We start from the raw sequence: 15,319 nt of genomic DNA, 5'->3' as shown, positions 1-15,319 counted from the left end.
TGCCACCCGTCCATACAGGCTAGCTTTGTGTATGGACCGGCTCATTGTTGATGTGTGAACACTGACTCTCATCTCAGACACAGAACTTTGCAGATCTCTCAAGGTCATTGCTTCAGAACCAGTTTCCTGCTTCCCTGGCTGTTCATTCTGAGAGGGTGACTTGATCTGGGTAGTGTCTGAGTGGTATGATGCATCTTGAGTAAAACTGTGCGATACTTGTTTTATTTAGTCTTTCTCCGGTATTTGTTTTGTCTGTTTGGCCAACGTGCCGTTTTTCCTTTGTTCAAACCTTTTTATTTTGTTCATTTAATAAAAGTACCACAGTGCATTCATTACACCAATCTGCTGTGGATTCCTTTCATTTCACTCGCAGTGCTGTGTGTGTGTTCTGGGTCTGAAGTCACCGCCTACAGCCATCCTTGTGACAATGAGTTACTATCCGTAGTAGAGCAGTTGGTGCTACTACACAGTAGCTCTGCCAAGCTTAGGAGCTCTTTCAGCATGCAGGCTGTTCAAGCTACCTTGTTGCGTTACAGTTGTTTCTTAAGCTGCTCTGGTTTTATAATGCCAAAATTATAGAAATGATTAGGCCAAATTAAAACGTTTTTTTTTTTTTTTTTAAGGAATCAAAAAAGCAAGGTCAGTAGTTTAGTTTTTAAAAAAAGACTGCCCAAGCTGTTAAAGGCTGAAGTGGGAAAATAGATTTTATTACAGCACAGCTATAACAAAACCAGTTTTCAGTTTCCCCCTATTGCTCAGTTGCAATGTTGAAGAATGCTCATATTTAAGTATGTATACATTACTGGAAAAGAACATTTCAAAGACAATTTATTTTCCTGCTGAGGGTTAATTATACCAGGGAAGCTCAGGAGAATATTGTGCAAGCTGTCCAGATAGATGGACAGCCAGCTGGCCAGATGGACAACTTAGGCAGCTGGGCTGGCTACCTCCCCAAAGAGCACTGCCAAGTGCATTTTATAGGGCCGTCTGGTCATTCTCTTTATAGCGGCAAATAAAAATAACAGATTGAGGCCACAGTGAAGGTATAGAGAGTTGTTACTGGACCCAAAGTCCAGTTGAAAAGAAAGAGGGCTCTGCTTCTTTACCCGTTTTGTAATCTGTCACACTGTACCAAACAACATCTGCTAAAATCATTACAGGAATATTTCCAAGAAGCAGCCCTTGCAATGGGAACCACATGTAGACAGTTCATATCTCCCATTTTCAATTGCCACAATAGATTTAGTATTTCATTTCATGTTAATTTTGCTTATTTGAGTAAAACTGTCCTATTTGATTCAGCTTGAGCCTGCAGAGAGAAGTGCAATGTAATTAGATAAGGTGTTACAATTGATTATACGAGCAGGCTGTTAACTAGACTTGCCAATCCAAATAAAAGCACCTGGAGTGGGATGCTGTAAAATAATCTGAAATAAAAAAAGTAAAATATATTTAAAAAAAAAAATAATAATAATAATAACATGAGAGGTTTGGCTCTAAATATTTCTGGACAATACATTTGAACATCTGCAGAAGTATATAACGTGCAAAGGTTAAACAGGTTTGCTGCTAAAATGTTTGTCTGTGGAGGTTTCTATAAAATATTTGTAAAAGAACCTGAAAATGAATAATGGGACTGCCATTTGCCAGTATTCATCTTAAGTTAACCACAACGCTCCAACATTCAGCAGCTGGCATACAACACCCAGCTGGGAAGCGTTTTGCTAATGTCTCAAACGATCACACAGAGCAACACGGCTAGCATAAACCTTGATAAAACAAGCAGTAAATAAAAGAATATCTTATACCATAGTGAGGTTTTTGAGCAGTAGTGCACACTGCTGTTAGATGGCTTTATTGAGGAATTTTTTTGCACTTGTAAAGCAGTGTTGTAGTCCAGGGCCCTCTAACTGGCAGCTGCTTTAGTTTGCTTCTACGAAAAAGACACCAGCTGCATCAAAGATCGGAAATCTTTCTGCTAAGGATCGGCCTGTCCAGTACAACAGTCATTTCACTGGTCTCTTGTTATTTTTACATTTATGTATGTTTTTATTTTTGTTTAATAATTCCATGATCGTGAAAATAGAATGTCTTTAAAAGGTGCATGTAAAAAATTTAGTATTTACTGTTAACCACCTCCTCTTTCTCCATATTCCAAAACATTTGACTGATTCTATATTGTAAATGTTTTACATTATGTTTGTGTTACGAGTATCTGAAAACATACAATTTAATTTTAACGTTATAGTTAAAGTGAGCAAATGTCCCGTTTTGGATGAGACAGTCACAATTTTGCCCCATAACCTTTTTGGGACACTCATTTCACCCCATTTTTTTTCATCAGAGCATTGTGACGCTGGTAACAGAGTGTTGTATTTTCATGCAGGCTGCTGTGTTTGTTCCTACCATATCTAACTTACTACAGTACAATGACACTTGATGTGACTAAAGGGAAGGTTGAACGGCCAGTAGCATTAAAAAGCGGCTGCACAGCGCCGTGCAAATCTGGAGAATTACTGAACAGTCAAAGTTCATGTTTGCAACCAATCACAGAGAATTGCTGTTGGGTTTATCCCCTGAATGTTGCTAAAACTAACTGATGGTTATCCTCGTCTGAATCATCACTCGATTCCTGAAGAGGCTAGACTACTGTGCTAACAATAACAGATCATATTACAGGTACCATTATATTGCGTTGGAATTATTCTCTTCATCCATGATATTTGTATCTGCGTGCAAACAACTGTTTAGTGTGAAGCTATAGGCGACAATTGCGGAAATCAATGCTGTCATGTCACATTAAAATACCTGGGACCTCTCGCACTAAAGCATAGGAATTAAAGTACTACTTCTGTTGAAAATATAGTACTGTACCAACAGAACCAGCTACAGTACATCTAAATGGAAGCCTACTTAATTTAAAACACTGTCCTTTCAGCTATGTATTTTTAACATTGTATCTTTTTTGTGTTCCCTGAAAAAACGGACAATGGTTGGAACGGGCCAAAATGAAATAATCAGGTATGTGTCACACTCGTTTAACCGTCACTAAAGTCCAAATTTTATAGGGTCGGACATGTGAGTGCTGACGGTAGTTTAAAACAATTACAAAAAAAGAATTGCGTCCTTGTTTCATTTTACCTTTTTTTAAAAAATGTCTAAATAGCTGGAGGCAGGATAAATCTCCTTTTATTTTGGTGACCCCTTATTTTTATTTCTTTGTTAAATGTATTATAGAAGAACTATATTTTATCCTGCAAAGTTTAAGAAAACACAGAGACAAAAATTAATACGATCTGTCGATAACAGTATTTTACAGTTATTTTACTTTATCACAGCTATTAGTTTAATAGAAGAAAAACAACACATTGATAAGAACATATGTTCCCTTTCAAGCAGGGACTATTAACCATACAAATAGCTGTTCCCCCTTTAAGACACCTGAACCTGAAACTTTATACCAAAGGCTTCTTGTCAGAATAGTGTGACGTGGCCTAAACGAGCTGCGCGCTCTGATAACTATGCCATTTTCCTTTTCAGCTGATCATGAATACTTGAGAGAGCGCTGACATTAAATTATCACCTTTCTAATTGCCTTTTTTTTTTTTTTTTTTTTTTTTTTTTTTTTTTTTTTTTTACATTTTTTAGCTTTGCCTTTTAAATGTTGAATTTATATATTGAATTGCTTAAATAAAATTGTTTATTTCTAGCATTTATTGTGTATTTAGCAGCGTGCTGGTAAAGTCCTGCCACGGCCTATTGCCCCGCGGGAAGCCTGCGGCTCAAGTGCAGTCCTTCCTGGGATCTTAGCACTCCTTCCGCTGTGCAATATTCTACTCCTCGGAGTTTAAAAAATAAATAAATAAAAAAAAAAAAGTAATAATTATTGTCCAACCGTGTTCGCTTCGCGTTCCAGGAAACACTCCCTCACTTCCGCTCAGCAGTCAGCATTGCTAAGCTCAGTGAGGCTGGACCCTCCTCCCGTGGCTCTGTGTCAAGGGAGGGTGTATGTCCCGTGGAGAAGCTACGCTCCTTGCCTTCCTCCTGATCTTTTCCCTCTCCAAAACAGAGGAAGAAGAAAGCTTGCCGATCACGTTCGGCAGAAAGATCTGGGAGGTCCCATCACACCAGCAGGTTATTCTTACTGAACTGCTGCAAGAGCGCACAGCAACACTGGTACCACCGGTCTCTTCCCCACTCATCCCAACTGCCCCTGTGCAGGCAAGGGAATGTGATCTAAGGGGTGATGCGCTATCTATTATCTGATGGTGCAGACTCTAACAGCTCCTTGGCGACCCAGATTTCCTTATCGGAATGGCTTATGCAGTAGCCCACAGCATGGTGGCACCCCACAACCACTTTTTGCGGAGGCAGGCGTACTTGCTATCACCTTGAGCCTAGGCTACTGGTACAGGCTAATAATCTAATACGATATTAGATCAAACATTGCCAAAGTGAAAATAAAAACCGCAGAGCTTCCCTGTAGCTTGGACGTTGGAAGTTATTCACAGTATTTCCATACTGTTCCAGTTTAAGAACTTAAGAATCTGGTCACCTCAGTTAAATTGTACATAAAGGCTGTATGTACAAGTGGCATTGTCAAAGCTTGTATACTTTACTTTCGGTTGTGCCTCTCTCTGTAACAGCAAGTTGTGTTTGTGTCTCAACAGCACAGTCAATTGTTTAAAGAGCAAAGCAACACTCCAGGTGAACTCTAGGTTTGCTCCAACCACATCAATGCTGTTCTTTTTTTATGAAGATATTGGGAAAACACTAATTTTGGTTGATGGCCCTTATCTGGGGAGAACATTCACCTCTTCAATCAGTATAGTTTAGAACTACATTGCCAGTAAGCGTAAGTTCTGGTAGTTTGCAGTTTTGTCTTTTTTTTTTTTTTTTTTAAGTATTATGCAGTGGCTTCATTTTGTAATCTGGTCTTCATGAGGTGTTTGTTCAAAATAAAAGTGCATTCTACTTCTGAAAACCGTTTAAAGAAATAACCATACATTTGTGTGCACCCCCCCCCCCCATTTAATCTGATTTTAAAGTGTTGCTGCTGCCTGCTGTGTTATATGTATTCCTGCAATATCTTTTTCAACATAATTGTTTCAATATTTGTATTAACTTGTCCTTGTTCATAATTCAGTTTTTAATTTGTTTTATATCAGGTCCTTGCGAAATATCTTCAGGCATCTCAACATCCTGATACAGTATCATCAACACACCCGGCCCAGTCACTATAGTGTATACAGAGGACATTCCTCCAATATGTTCATTTTGGTCAAAATGTAGATACAAAATGAACGGACATAGAGAAAAATACTAATCGGGAACCAATGATATATTTCTGAAAAAATATTGCAGGAATACTAGGATGCAGCAGGTAGCTAAAGTGGTTTGTTGTAACCCTGACACCCTACAGTAAAACTGTAATTCATGTGTGTTATTTACTCTGTGAACATTTTGCTATCGGAATTTAAACACTGGCCAAAATGGCTGCTTTAGTGCACCGGTGTTTGAGATTTGTCCTCTAAATCACTGCTGGAAGAGCGATTTTATTAAAAAAAAAAAAAAAAAAAAAAACACATAGCAAGTGCTCTGGCTTTTCTGTTCTGTACTACATCGTGGATCGTTTTTGCTGTGTTACCTGTTTGAGAGTGTGGGCAATAATACTTACACTATCAGTGCACTAAAGCTGCCATTTTGAAAAGTTGTTAGGATGTTAACAATAAAAAATAAAATAAAAATACAACTGCATTATTTAAACAGTTGTAGCAACTGTAACACTGGAGACTTGCAATATTTTTCGAAACCCCGCTACTTACTTTTGAAATTTAACTGGATCTGAAGTGAGAATGTTTTTGTTTTTCTCAAACTCTGGCAACAGGTATTTTTGGTCAGTGGTGTCAAAATCTACTGCTGCTTTGGGTTTTTTATGATTCAATTACTTGAATACTCTGAGAAGACATGGCACCTGTAGTCAATTAAACTTCACAAAATTGATTCCATTTTTTCCCAAAAGAATCTTAGATGACTGGTTACCAGTGATAAAGATAAGCCATTTTTACGCATTAAAAAATCAGAAATACACACTAAATTAAAAATATGCATAGCAATTTTGTTTTACAGCTTATCTGCCTCCCCTAAAACTTCCACTAACAACTACATCTCCCAGAATACAATGTCTTCAGTTACTAGGAAACTATACCAGAAAAACAAACAAACAAACACCACACATGATCCAATCCCTGTCTAGCCCTGTTGTCTTTGCAGCCAATCACAGTTAGAATAAGAAAAATTTGAAGCTACACGGGTTCAAGTGTAAATACCCCAGTCCAGTTGCAATCCAACTGGAACCATCATCAGAGTCAACCGCTAAGAAAAGATGCCTATAATAGTAAACAAACTGTTTTAAATTATTAAGGCATTTCCTTATTTTATTTATCGGTATGGCTTTATATGAAGGTTTTAACATGTTCACTAACAGGGTTCGACAGTTCCGTTTCATGAATCTAGGAAAATGGACCAGTGTGCCAAAAAGCTGAATTTATTTACAAACATTTAAAAAAAAAAAAAACATTACAAACCAATCCTAACTTTCTTGGCACATGTCATATTTGTTGTACAGACTGCGTACCGAAGTGCTGTGTTGGTGGTACTCGTTCTCCCGACATAGCAAATCTTTTACAAATCGGGTTTTTTACAACTAAGCAACCAATAAGCCAAAAGGAAAGCGCGGAAATCATAAAAAAAATAATTATGGAAAAAAATGAAGATGAACATTTAGTGGAGGCTTCATTATGATAGTGGAAAAAAAGTAACATTCTGGCTTGTTTGGCGTCAGTTTCCCGACTTGCTGATAAAACAGCAGCTTTATTTGTATTCAACATTTTGTTTAAATCATATCCAGTCTCACAGTAAGAAGTCCCGATGGATACCCAGATACGCGATCAAATTGTCTAACTTTTTGATTTGGGATCCGATGTGTTCAGGTCAAAAATGCCATTCACAATTTTTCCAGGACTCATTGGTGTCACTGAGCAAGACTTGCACTGACCTGGGAGAGGCTACACAAGCGACAACGCTCCGAGAGGGATTGTTATTATTATGTATTATGAATATTGTTTTAATAGTGTTTATTATTAGGATTAGGGATGGGAATATCGAATAGTTTCTTATTTGAATACATAGGGTGCAACATTTTCATTATCCAAACTCTGGTCCCTTACACTCTCAAGAATAAAAGACAAATGCGTGTGTATATGTAAAAAGCATAACAGTGTAAGCTGGTAAAGTTTAGCCGGGTTCACAAAGTGTAAAAACAATGTCCAAGATGAGAATTCTTCGTTCAGTTCCCTATTTCCTTAGGCACAAGTTTTTCCTTTTGTTTACAATTAAAATACAGCTCTCAAATGAGCAGCAACATCACAGTCCCTATCTCTTCCAATTATAACAAAAGTAGCATAATATTGCACAAACCACCAAATAATTTTCACTGTAATGTTTTCAGATTAAAATATAAAATCAAATCAAACTTTATTTATAAAGTGCCTTTCGTGGCGAGCCATCCCAAGGCGCTTTTAACAAAAAGAAAAGAACATTCAAAAGTACATTAAAAACAATATAGTACAATAAAAACAGCAAAAGAAAAGGACATTTTAAAATTATTGAAAATAAAGCAAAAGACAAAGCACTCAAACCAAATAAATAGGGATAAACACAAAACATATAGGAACTATTATAGGGATTATCGCTTTTTGTCGGGGATAAAACAATATATATATATATATATATATAGATAATATATATATATATATATATATATATACCATATATAATATATATATATATATATATATATATATATATATATATATTATATATATATATATATATATATATATATATATATATATATATATATATATATATATATATATATGTGTGTGTGTGTGTATATATATAAAATTATAAAGATATAAAAGTATGTTTTCAATTTGTTTTTAAAAATTGCCAATGTAGGTGCTTCTCTCACTGTGCATGGTAGACTATTCCAGAGTTCAGATGCCCTATGACTGAATACTCTACCACCCATCCTTTGCTTTAAAATCCATGGGACAGCTAGCATCCCTCAGCTTGGGATCAGAGTGGCCATCCAGGGATATACAGGACTAAATTATCCTTCAGATAGGCCGGAGCCAAACCGTTTAGGGCTTTATAGGCAATAAGAAGGACCTTAAAGTCAATCCTGGATAGCACCGGGAGCCAGTGGAGGGCTGCTTTTTTTGTTTTGGCTAGCACCCTGGCTGCGGCATTTTGTACAAGCTGCAATCATGACAGAACACAGTTTGGAATTCCAGAGAACAGGGCATTGCAATAATCAATCCTAGAAGATATAAAGGCATGCATCAGTCTCTCAACATCGTGCTGTGAAAGAAAGCACCTCACCTTCGCCATATTTCTAAGGTGAAAGAAAGATACTTTAATTATATTCCGAATATGTTGCTCTAAGGAGAGGTCAGGGTCAAAAATTACACCCAGATTCCTCATTTCAGTTTTCTGAGAGAATGGGAAACTGTCCTCTGTGAAAACGGACAGATCTATGTTTTTTTTTGTGTTTAATCTTTTAATCCCAAAATCATTATCTCTGTTTTATCTGAATTTAACATAAGGAAATTATTAGACATCCATAGCTTGATGTCAGCAAGACAGCTTATTACATCTTTTATAGAAGAGACACCACCTGGTTTTAGAGACGGATATAGCTGGGTGTCATCAGCATAGCAGTGAACTGTGACCCCATGTCTACGGACAATGGCACCCAAGGGCAACATATATAATGAAAATAAAATTGTCCCAAGAACAGAACCCTGAGGAACGCCACAAGTAACCTCAGATAGTAAGGAGGTGTCATCCCCAATTTTAACATATTGTTGCCTATTTGAGAGGTATGATTTAAACCAGGACAATACAGTACCTGACAATCTCACAAGATTCTCAAGACGGTCAATCAGGGTGGCATGGTCAGTGGTGTCAGAAGCTGCACTTAGATCTAAGAGAACAATGACTGTAGGTGAACCCGTGTCTGCACACATAAGGACATTGTTCATCACTCTTACTAGAGCAGTTTCAGTAGGGTGTCCCGGGCGGAAACCCGACTGGAATTTCTAACATATGTCATGGGCTGTTAAAAAGGAATTTAGTTGATTACCTACCACTTTCTCTAAGACTTTAGATAGAGAGGGGAGATTTGAAGTAGGCCTAAAATTGTTCAGTATTTGCGGATCAAGAGTAGGTTTTTGAAGCAGTGGTCGTACTACAGCAACCTTGAAAGACTCAGGAACAGTGCCAGATGAGAGAGAGCTATTAATTATATTTAAGACTGTGTTATTTATTTTAGAAAAAATATCTTTGAGCAATTTACTAGAAATTGTGGTCCAATTTATATATTCTACATCTGTTTAATTCTAACAAATAAAATTTGTAAAATAATCTTAATAGTGTAAATATTGTAACCTGGCCAAAACAATAGAAAATGCATTCCAACATTTTACAACTAGCCATCGAGTACTGACATCAGATGAGTCCAAGTTAAGTTACTTTGTTTATTCAATAACCTGTAAATAATTCAAAACAAGGATACCTGGTTGTACTTTTAATGGTCAGTGCAAATGTTGACGTTACTCCATCCATCCACAGAAAGTCAACAGTAGATGTTTTACATTGAACTGCAGTTAAAAAAGAACTCCTTTCCAACTCTATCTTGCCTTTTCTTATTAGTCACTGTGTTGTTCTGCTTAACATTTAATATGTCTTTATATTCATCATAACGTTAAATTACCGTTCTAATTTCAATGTTACCCAAGTCTGGATTACTTCTTTTAGCACTTGCTATATACATTATTTTATTTCAGTTCACACATTCAAAGTTCGCCAGTGTCATGCTCCCAGAAGCTGTTTCACAACTGGCTAGCAACAGCTGCAGAAGCTGCTGTGTACAGTCATCACAGAGGAACTCATGCAGGGATCTGTTAACATTATCTAAAAACAAGGCAATAAAATTGGCAACATTTTCAAACAGAATACGATTACTGCAGAATGTTGCTCTTACAAGCATTGCATAATTAATTAGGAACCTTGCGTTTAATATGCAAATAACAGCGAGTTTAAGATAGACATAACACGTGTTAAGCTTCAGCTTTAAAAAATGTAAAACTGCGTTTGCTTCTACTAGTAGTTAATGTATAAGGCTTTTTTTTGTGTACTCAAATATGTATGTATTATATATATATATATATATATATATATATATATATATATATATATATATATATATATATATAATGTATTTTCGTGTAATTGTGTATTTCACTACACTGACCCGTACCTAATAAGGATTATTATAATTCAGTTTTAGTGTTGCTGTGACCATATGGTAATAGCTTGGTTGTGGGTTTTCTTGTGAAAAAAATGAGTATCATTTGTACGCATATATTTTCAAATCTTGAATGCAGTATTTTCATTTTCTGACAAGCACACAACTGGTGCATGTTAAATGGCTGAAGTAACATATATTGAATGGCTTCGTTTAGCCACTTTCTTTTGAGACGTGGGCTCTCTGGTTACCACACACAGTTAGAAACATACTGAAAATAAAAACCATCATGAAAAAATATATACTTATATTGGGCCAGATAAAATTGCACTAGCTCAGTGGCTTAAGGGGCAAGTAGTTAAAAATCTAAATGTAGAGCCCTGCGCTAAGTTTAAGAATGTAATGTTAAAATATAAGTAACGTAATGTATTTGCAGAGTCGATGTGATAGCTCGAATAAAATGTGCTGAGCCTATAAAGAACCTTGTAGAACACACGCATGGTTTGTACAGTAGTTCAAAGTAACATTGCTCTTTTTTAATACCTACCCCATTACCATTAAAGATTGCACAGTATTTATCGAGATTACTCATGACTGCAAGTTAATGTTGCATTTTGCCCCCTGAAAATACATTTTACTCTCAGTGTTAACATTAGAGGATAAGTTACTCCCAGACCCAAAACCTTACCCGGAGCTCTCCTGGTTACAATTAAAAGCATTCAAACTCAGTCAAAAAGTCAAGTTGTTGTTTCAGCTAAACACTACCGGTAGCTAAGTTTTACCTTAAATTGTTGAGGTCTCATGGCTTGTTTCAAACCCCATACATTTGATCTGTTTACTTTTTCTTTCAGGGATCTGAAGGGTGTGGTTGTGACCCTGAGTAGCGATGGTCATCTGCAGTGCTCCTATCTAGGGACAGATCCATCCTTTTTCCAGGCTCCCAAAGTGGAATCCAGGGAGATCAATTACGATGAATTAGATGCTGAAATGAAATCACTACATAAGATAATCAAGGAGGCCTCAAAGACACAAGGTACAGTAGTCCAGGCAGCTGGGCCGACACCAGGTTTTTGTGTGCTCCAGGCAATGGACATCCAGTGCCCCCTCCCGCCTTCACGCCCAAATCAAAAAGGTTTTCATAATCAGTAGTCCCTTGGACATGTCTGGAGACACGAGTTGTCCGATATTTAAAATTAAAAAAAAAAAAAATCAAATGAATACCTGCAGCACACTTTCTTTTTAGTTTATCCTTCCGGTAACACAAAATAAGTCATGCTGCTGCCTTTTACACATTACTGTACAGTGTGAAACTAGTAAAATATTATTTTAAATTGAAACTAAATGATTTTAGCGTTTTGTTGTTGTTGTTGCTGTAGCCTACTTACTGCATAAGTAACAAAACAGAATACACACTTTACAGAAATAATAATTTTTAAATGCACATAGAAAATTTGAGTGTGCTTATTGCGTTTTTTTTCATTTTTGTAGTCTTTTCCTTCCGTTTTTAACATCCAGATTTGGGTTTCTTTTTATTTGGAGGTTCCAGAGGTTTGGCAGGTTTCATTTTTGATGGTTTAAATTGTATAATTATAATAGGCGTTTAGACGTTATGATAATGAGGCTCGACAAAACGCTTGTCAAATGAAAGCCTTGATTGCTGGAAAGTAAATGTACCGATTTATAGAATTTATTTTAATTGGCACATTTGTATAAGTGTATGTCGAGATCAGCCAATAGCTTTCGCATTATGAAGAAGGATGGAAACCAATAGGGAGTGAGAAGAGGCGGGACTAAGGGAACAGGTCAAAAGCAGGAAAAGACAAAAAAAAAAAAGGGAGATCTGAAAAGTTTCACTGCACTGCACTGCTAGTTTAAACGAAATGTTTCTATCCATAAAGGCCGCTTGAGTAGGATAGCTGGCACAGAAATAGTACATTAGAATAAGTACTCTCATTTGCAATTTAATTTCTGTATGTGTGTGGGCCCCTTGCTGACGTTGGGGCCCTGGGCGCTTGCCCGGGTTGCTGGTGTGCTGACGCCTGCCCTGCCAGGCAGGACTATGTACAACCTATTGCCGACCTTTAAAGAGTAAGCAGCTTTAAATGTCTTTTTATAAAAGTATTAAAAAATGTCCTTACTATTCATGATATTTGCAGTCATTCTGGGTTGACTGAAAAATCACAAGTGCTAGGACTGAAATTCCAAAAAAAAAAAATTCAAAATTCAAAATTCAAAAAAGCTTTATTGTCCATTAAATAGAGCATAAAATGGAAAATTGTCTTCAGCTTACACCATGGCTCAGTACAAAAGAAACACACAAAGTGTCCACACAGTTCTCAAGCTTTCCTCATTCCATTAAAACCATGTGACATTGTGACCTTAACGCTGGCAGCCTCTACTGGCATTGTCTATGTTTATGTACTGAATAGTAGATGGTTTCAGAGTTGTCAGGTAATTTGAATGGTATGAGGAAGGCTTTTCATTGCCAGCATTTAGATTTCTCCAGACACATTCAAAGCCAGGTAAAGGCAGGTTTAGGCTAAGTAATAATAGACCAATGGTTGCCAACACCTTAAAATAGGAAATTAAATGTTTAAAAAAAAAAATGTTATTTTAATTTACCTTTGAAGCTATGCTTGTGCAATTGTGGTATTGTTTTAGGATATATACTGAAGCTTTGCCTGGGAGACTGGTCTCCTAAATCTAAACCTAATGAGATTGACCTTTTCACCTTTAACATGACGTAGAAACCCCTTACTGATGGAATGTGCTGTGTTGATATAATGCTTAGTGTTTACATTAATTGTATTTTACAATCTCAATATTGAACAATTGTAAGGGTTGCCAACAATGTTATAAATGAATACAATATGATCCCTTTATCAAAATGTTTACCTCATTTTCCTAATTGCCTTTTCACAATTGTATTTATTTCCTTTGGTCTGATGGTCATTGTTTGAATATTCGAATGATTTGTGTTTAAGTTTTCCCCTTGTGAATGTTACCGATTGGCTCTAGTGGGATATACGACTGCTTAGAGGTATTTTCCAGATGTCTCTTGATTGCCTGTGAAGTAATTTTCTCTTGGGTCTCCAGCTATAAAGTACTCACCCAGAAGCAATTCATTTTAAAATTCAGTTCCCTAGTTGCATTAAAGAGGCCAGGGGTTCAAACTTAAACACAAACCATTTTATTATTTGAATATATATATATATATATATATATATATATATATATATATATATATATATAGATAGATATAGAGAGAGAGAGAGAGAGAGAGAGAGAGAGAGAGAGAGAGAGAGATAGATGAGAGAGAGTATACTTTATTGTTGTGAAACTAAGAGCCCTATGAGATTAACCCAGCCCTTCAAAGAAGGCCAAGAATTACATTTCTGTAATGCTAACATCATTTATGTTTTCAGCAAGATATGATTTGTCATGCTAATTCTTCCGTAACTATTTTATTCCCTTTTTTTCTAACAAAGTATAACAAAATAAATATTATTTTAATGGATTTGATAACAAATCGGATACTTTTACACAGAGAAATAGTTATTCTGGTCCCTTCATCTCAAGGATCATTGTCCCTGTTAAGATTGCAGTACATTGCCTGTGTTGGCTTCACCTGTTCTGAAACTTGGGAATAATCCCTGTTGGGTCTGTGTGAAGGACGGTAACTGTATACTATCACATATCAGTCTGTTTAGAGAAAATGGGGTATATTCTAATAGCCTAAACTGTGGCGGATCTTAATATCCCCACATTTAGAATATGTACACCTGATTCTAAATTACGTCCCACTTTATTTTTGTTGTACAGTATTTACTAATGTGTTTTTTTTTTTTTTTTTTTTTTTTAATTTTATAAATTTAGTTGTCGCCAATTTTTACCCCGGTTTTCTCCCCAATTTTGTATGCCCAATTATTATCTGTATCCTCGGCTCACCGTTCGCAACCCCCCTGCCGACTCGGGAAACGACGGGTGGAGAATGCGTGCTCCTGCCAATCCATCATTTTTCGCACTGCGGATCCACAGCGATGCCACCAGACCTATCCCGGAGGACAACACAAATCTGGTGGCTCCACTGCAGAACCACAGGCTCTGTGTTTTCCACAGGGGTCGCTGATGCGTGATGAGCTGTGGATTCCCCTGCCAACCTAAGCCCTCCCTACCTGGGCAGCGCTCGGCCAATTGTGCGTCGCCCCCTAGGAACTCCCGGTCACTGTCGGCTGTGACATAGTCTGGATTCGAACTTGCGATCTCCAGGCTATGAGACACATCCTGCACTCCCCATAGAGTATCTTTACTGGATTTTTTACTAATATTAATAAGTGGGTCAACAAAACACTTGCATGTGTCCCGCAGGTTGCGCCCCCCTGACCTAGTATAGTACCACATACCTGGATTTAAAATAAAAATGCACATTTCACATTTGAGACCTCTCTAGCAAACGGATGTGCACGACAGGTAAGACTCATGGAATTGTGTTGTTTGCTACGACCTCTTTAAGGCCATTGTTAATAGAGACCTATGTTTGTTAACCCTGGCCTCTGCAATAAAAACTGCCCTGGCCTATTGTGTATTAGAACTTTCACTCCCTAATGTAAACAGGGCACAGTTAATTGCATTTCAGTTTTTCACTGCTTTTTCCAGCTGTCAACACTCTGTAGGGTCCCCCTCCGCTATTGAGTTTTAGTTAGGATGTCTAGACACAGTAGGTACATCTCATGCATGGAAGTCGTTTTTATTTGTTTTGATGAAGATTAAGATACTGTATCAGAGAACAGTGTTTAAAGTGTTTCTAGACAGGCTGTAGGTTTTAAAACACAACACATTACTTTCTCTACTTTCCTGCTTTGTTGTTTGTATCTTTTTCAACACAATTATGCTTGTTTTTATATTTTCGTTAAAATATCTCTGGTCATAAATTAGTTTTGACTT

General features: G+C 36.8%; 1 protein-coding gene across 4 annotated transcripts in view; it reads left to right on the top strand.

Annotated features, from left to right (window-relative positions):
• bbs9 (Bardet-Biedl syndrome 9) overlaps positions 1 to 15,319 on the top strand; it is a 251,413-nt gene that overhangs the window by 38,053 nt on the left and 198,041 nt on the right. For all 4 annotated transcript variants that reach the window (XM_041244853.1, XM_041244855.1, XM_041244854.1 and 1 more), the window contains exon 10: positions 11,227 to 11,408. In XM_041244853.1, coding sequence (XP_041100787.1) covers positions 11,227 to 11,408 — 182 coding nt within the window. The remainder of the gene's footprint in view (positions 1 to 11,226; positions 11,409 to 15,319) is intronic.

The sequence above is a fragment of the Polyodon spathula genome, chromosome 3 (genome assembly GCF_017654505.1).
Source record: "Polyodon spathula isolate WHYD16114869_AA chromosome 3, ASM1765450v1, whole genome shotgun sequence".
NCBI lineage: Eukaryota > Metazoa > Chordata > Actinopteri > Acipenseriformes > Polyodontidae > Polyodon > Polyodon spathula.
Note: the sequence above shows the minus strand (reverse complement) of the source record. Positions and strands in the feature narration are given on the sequence as shown.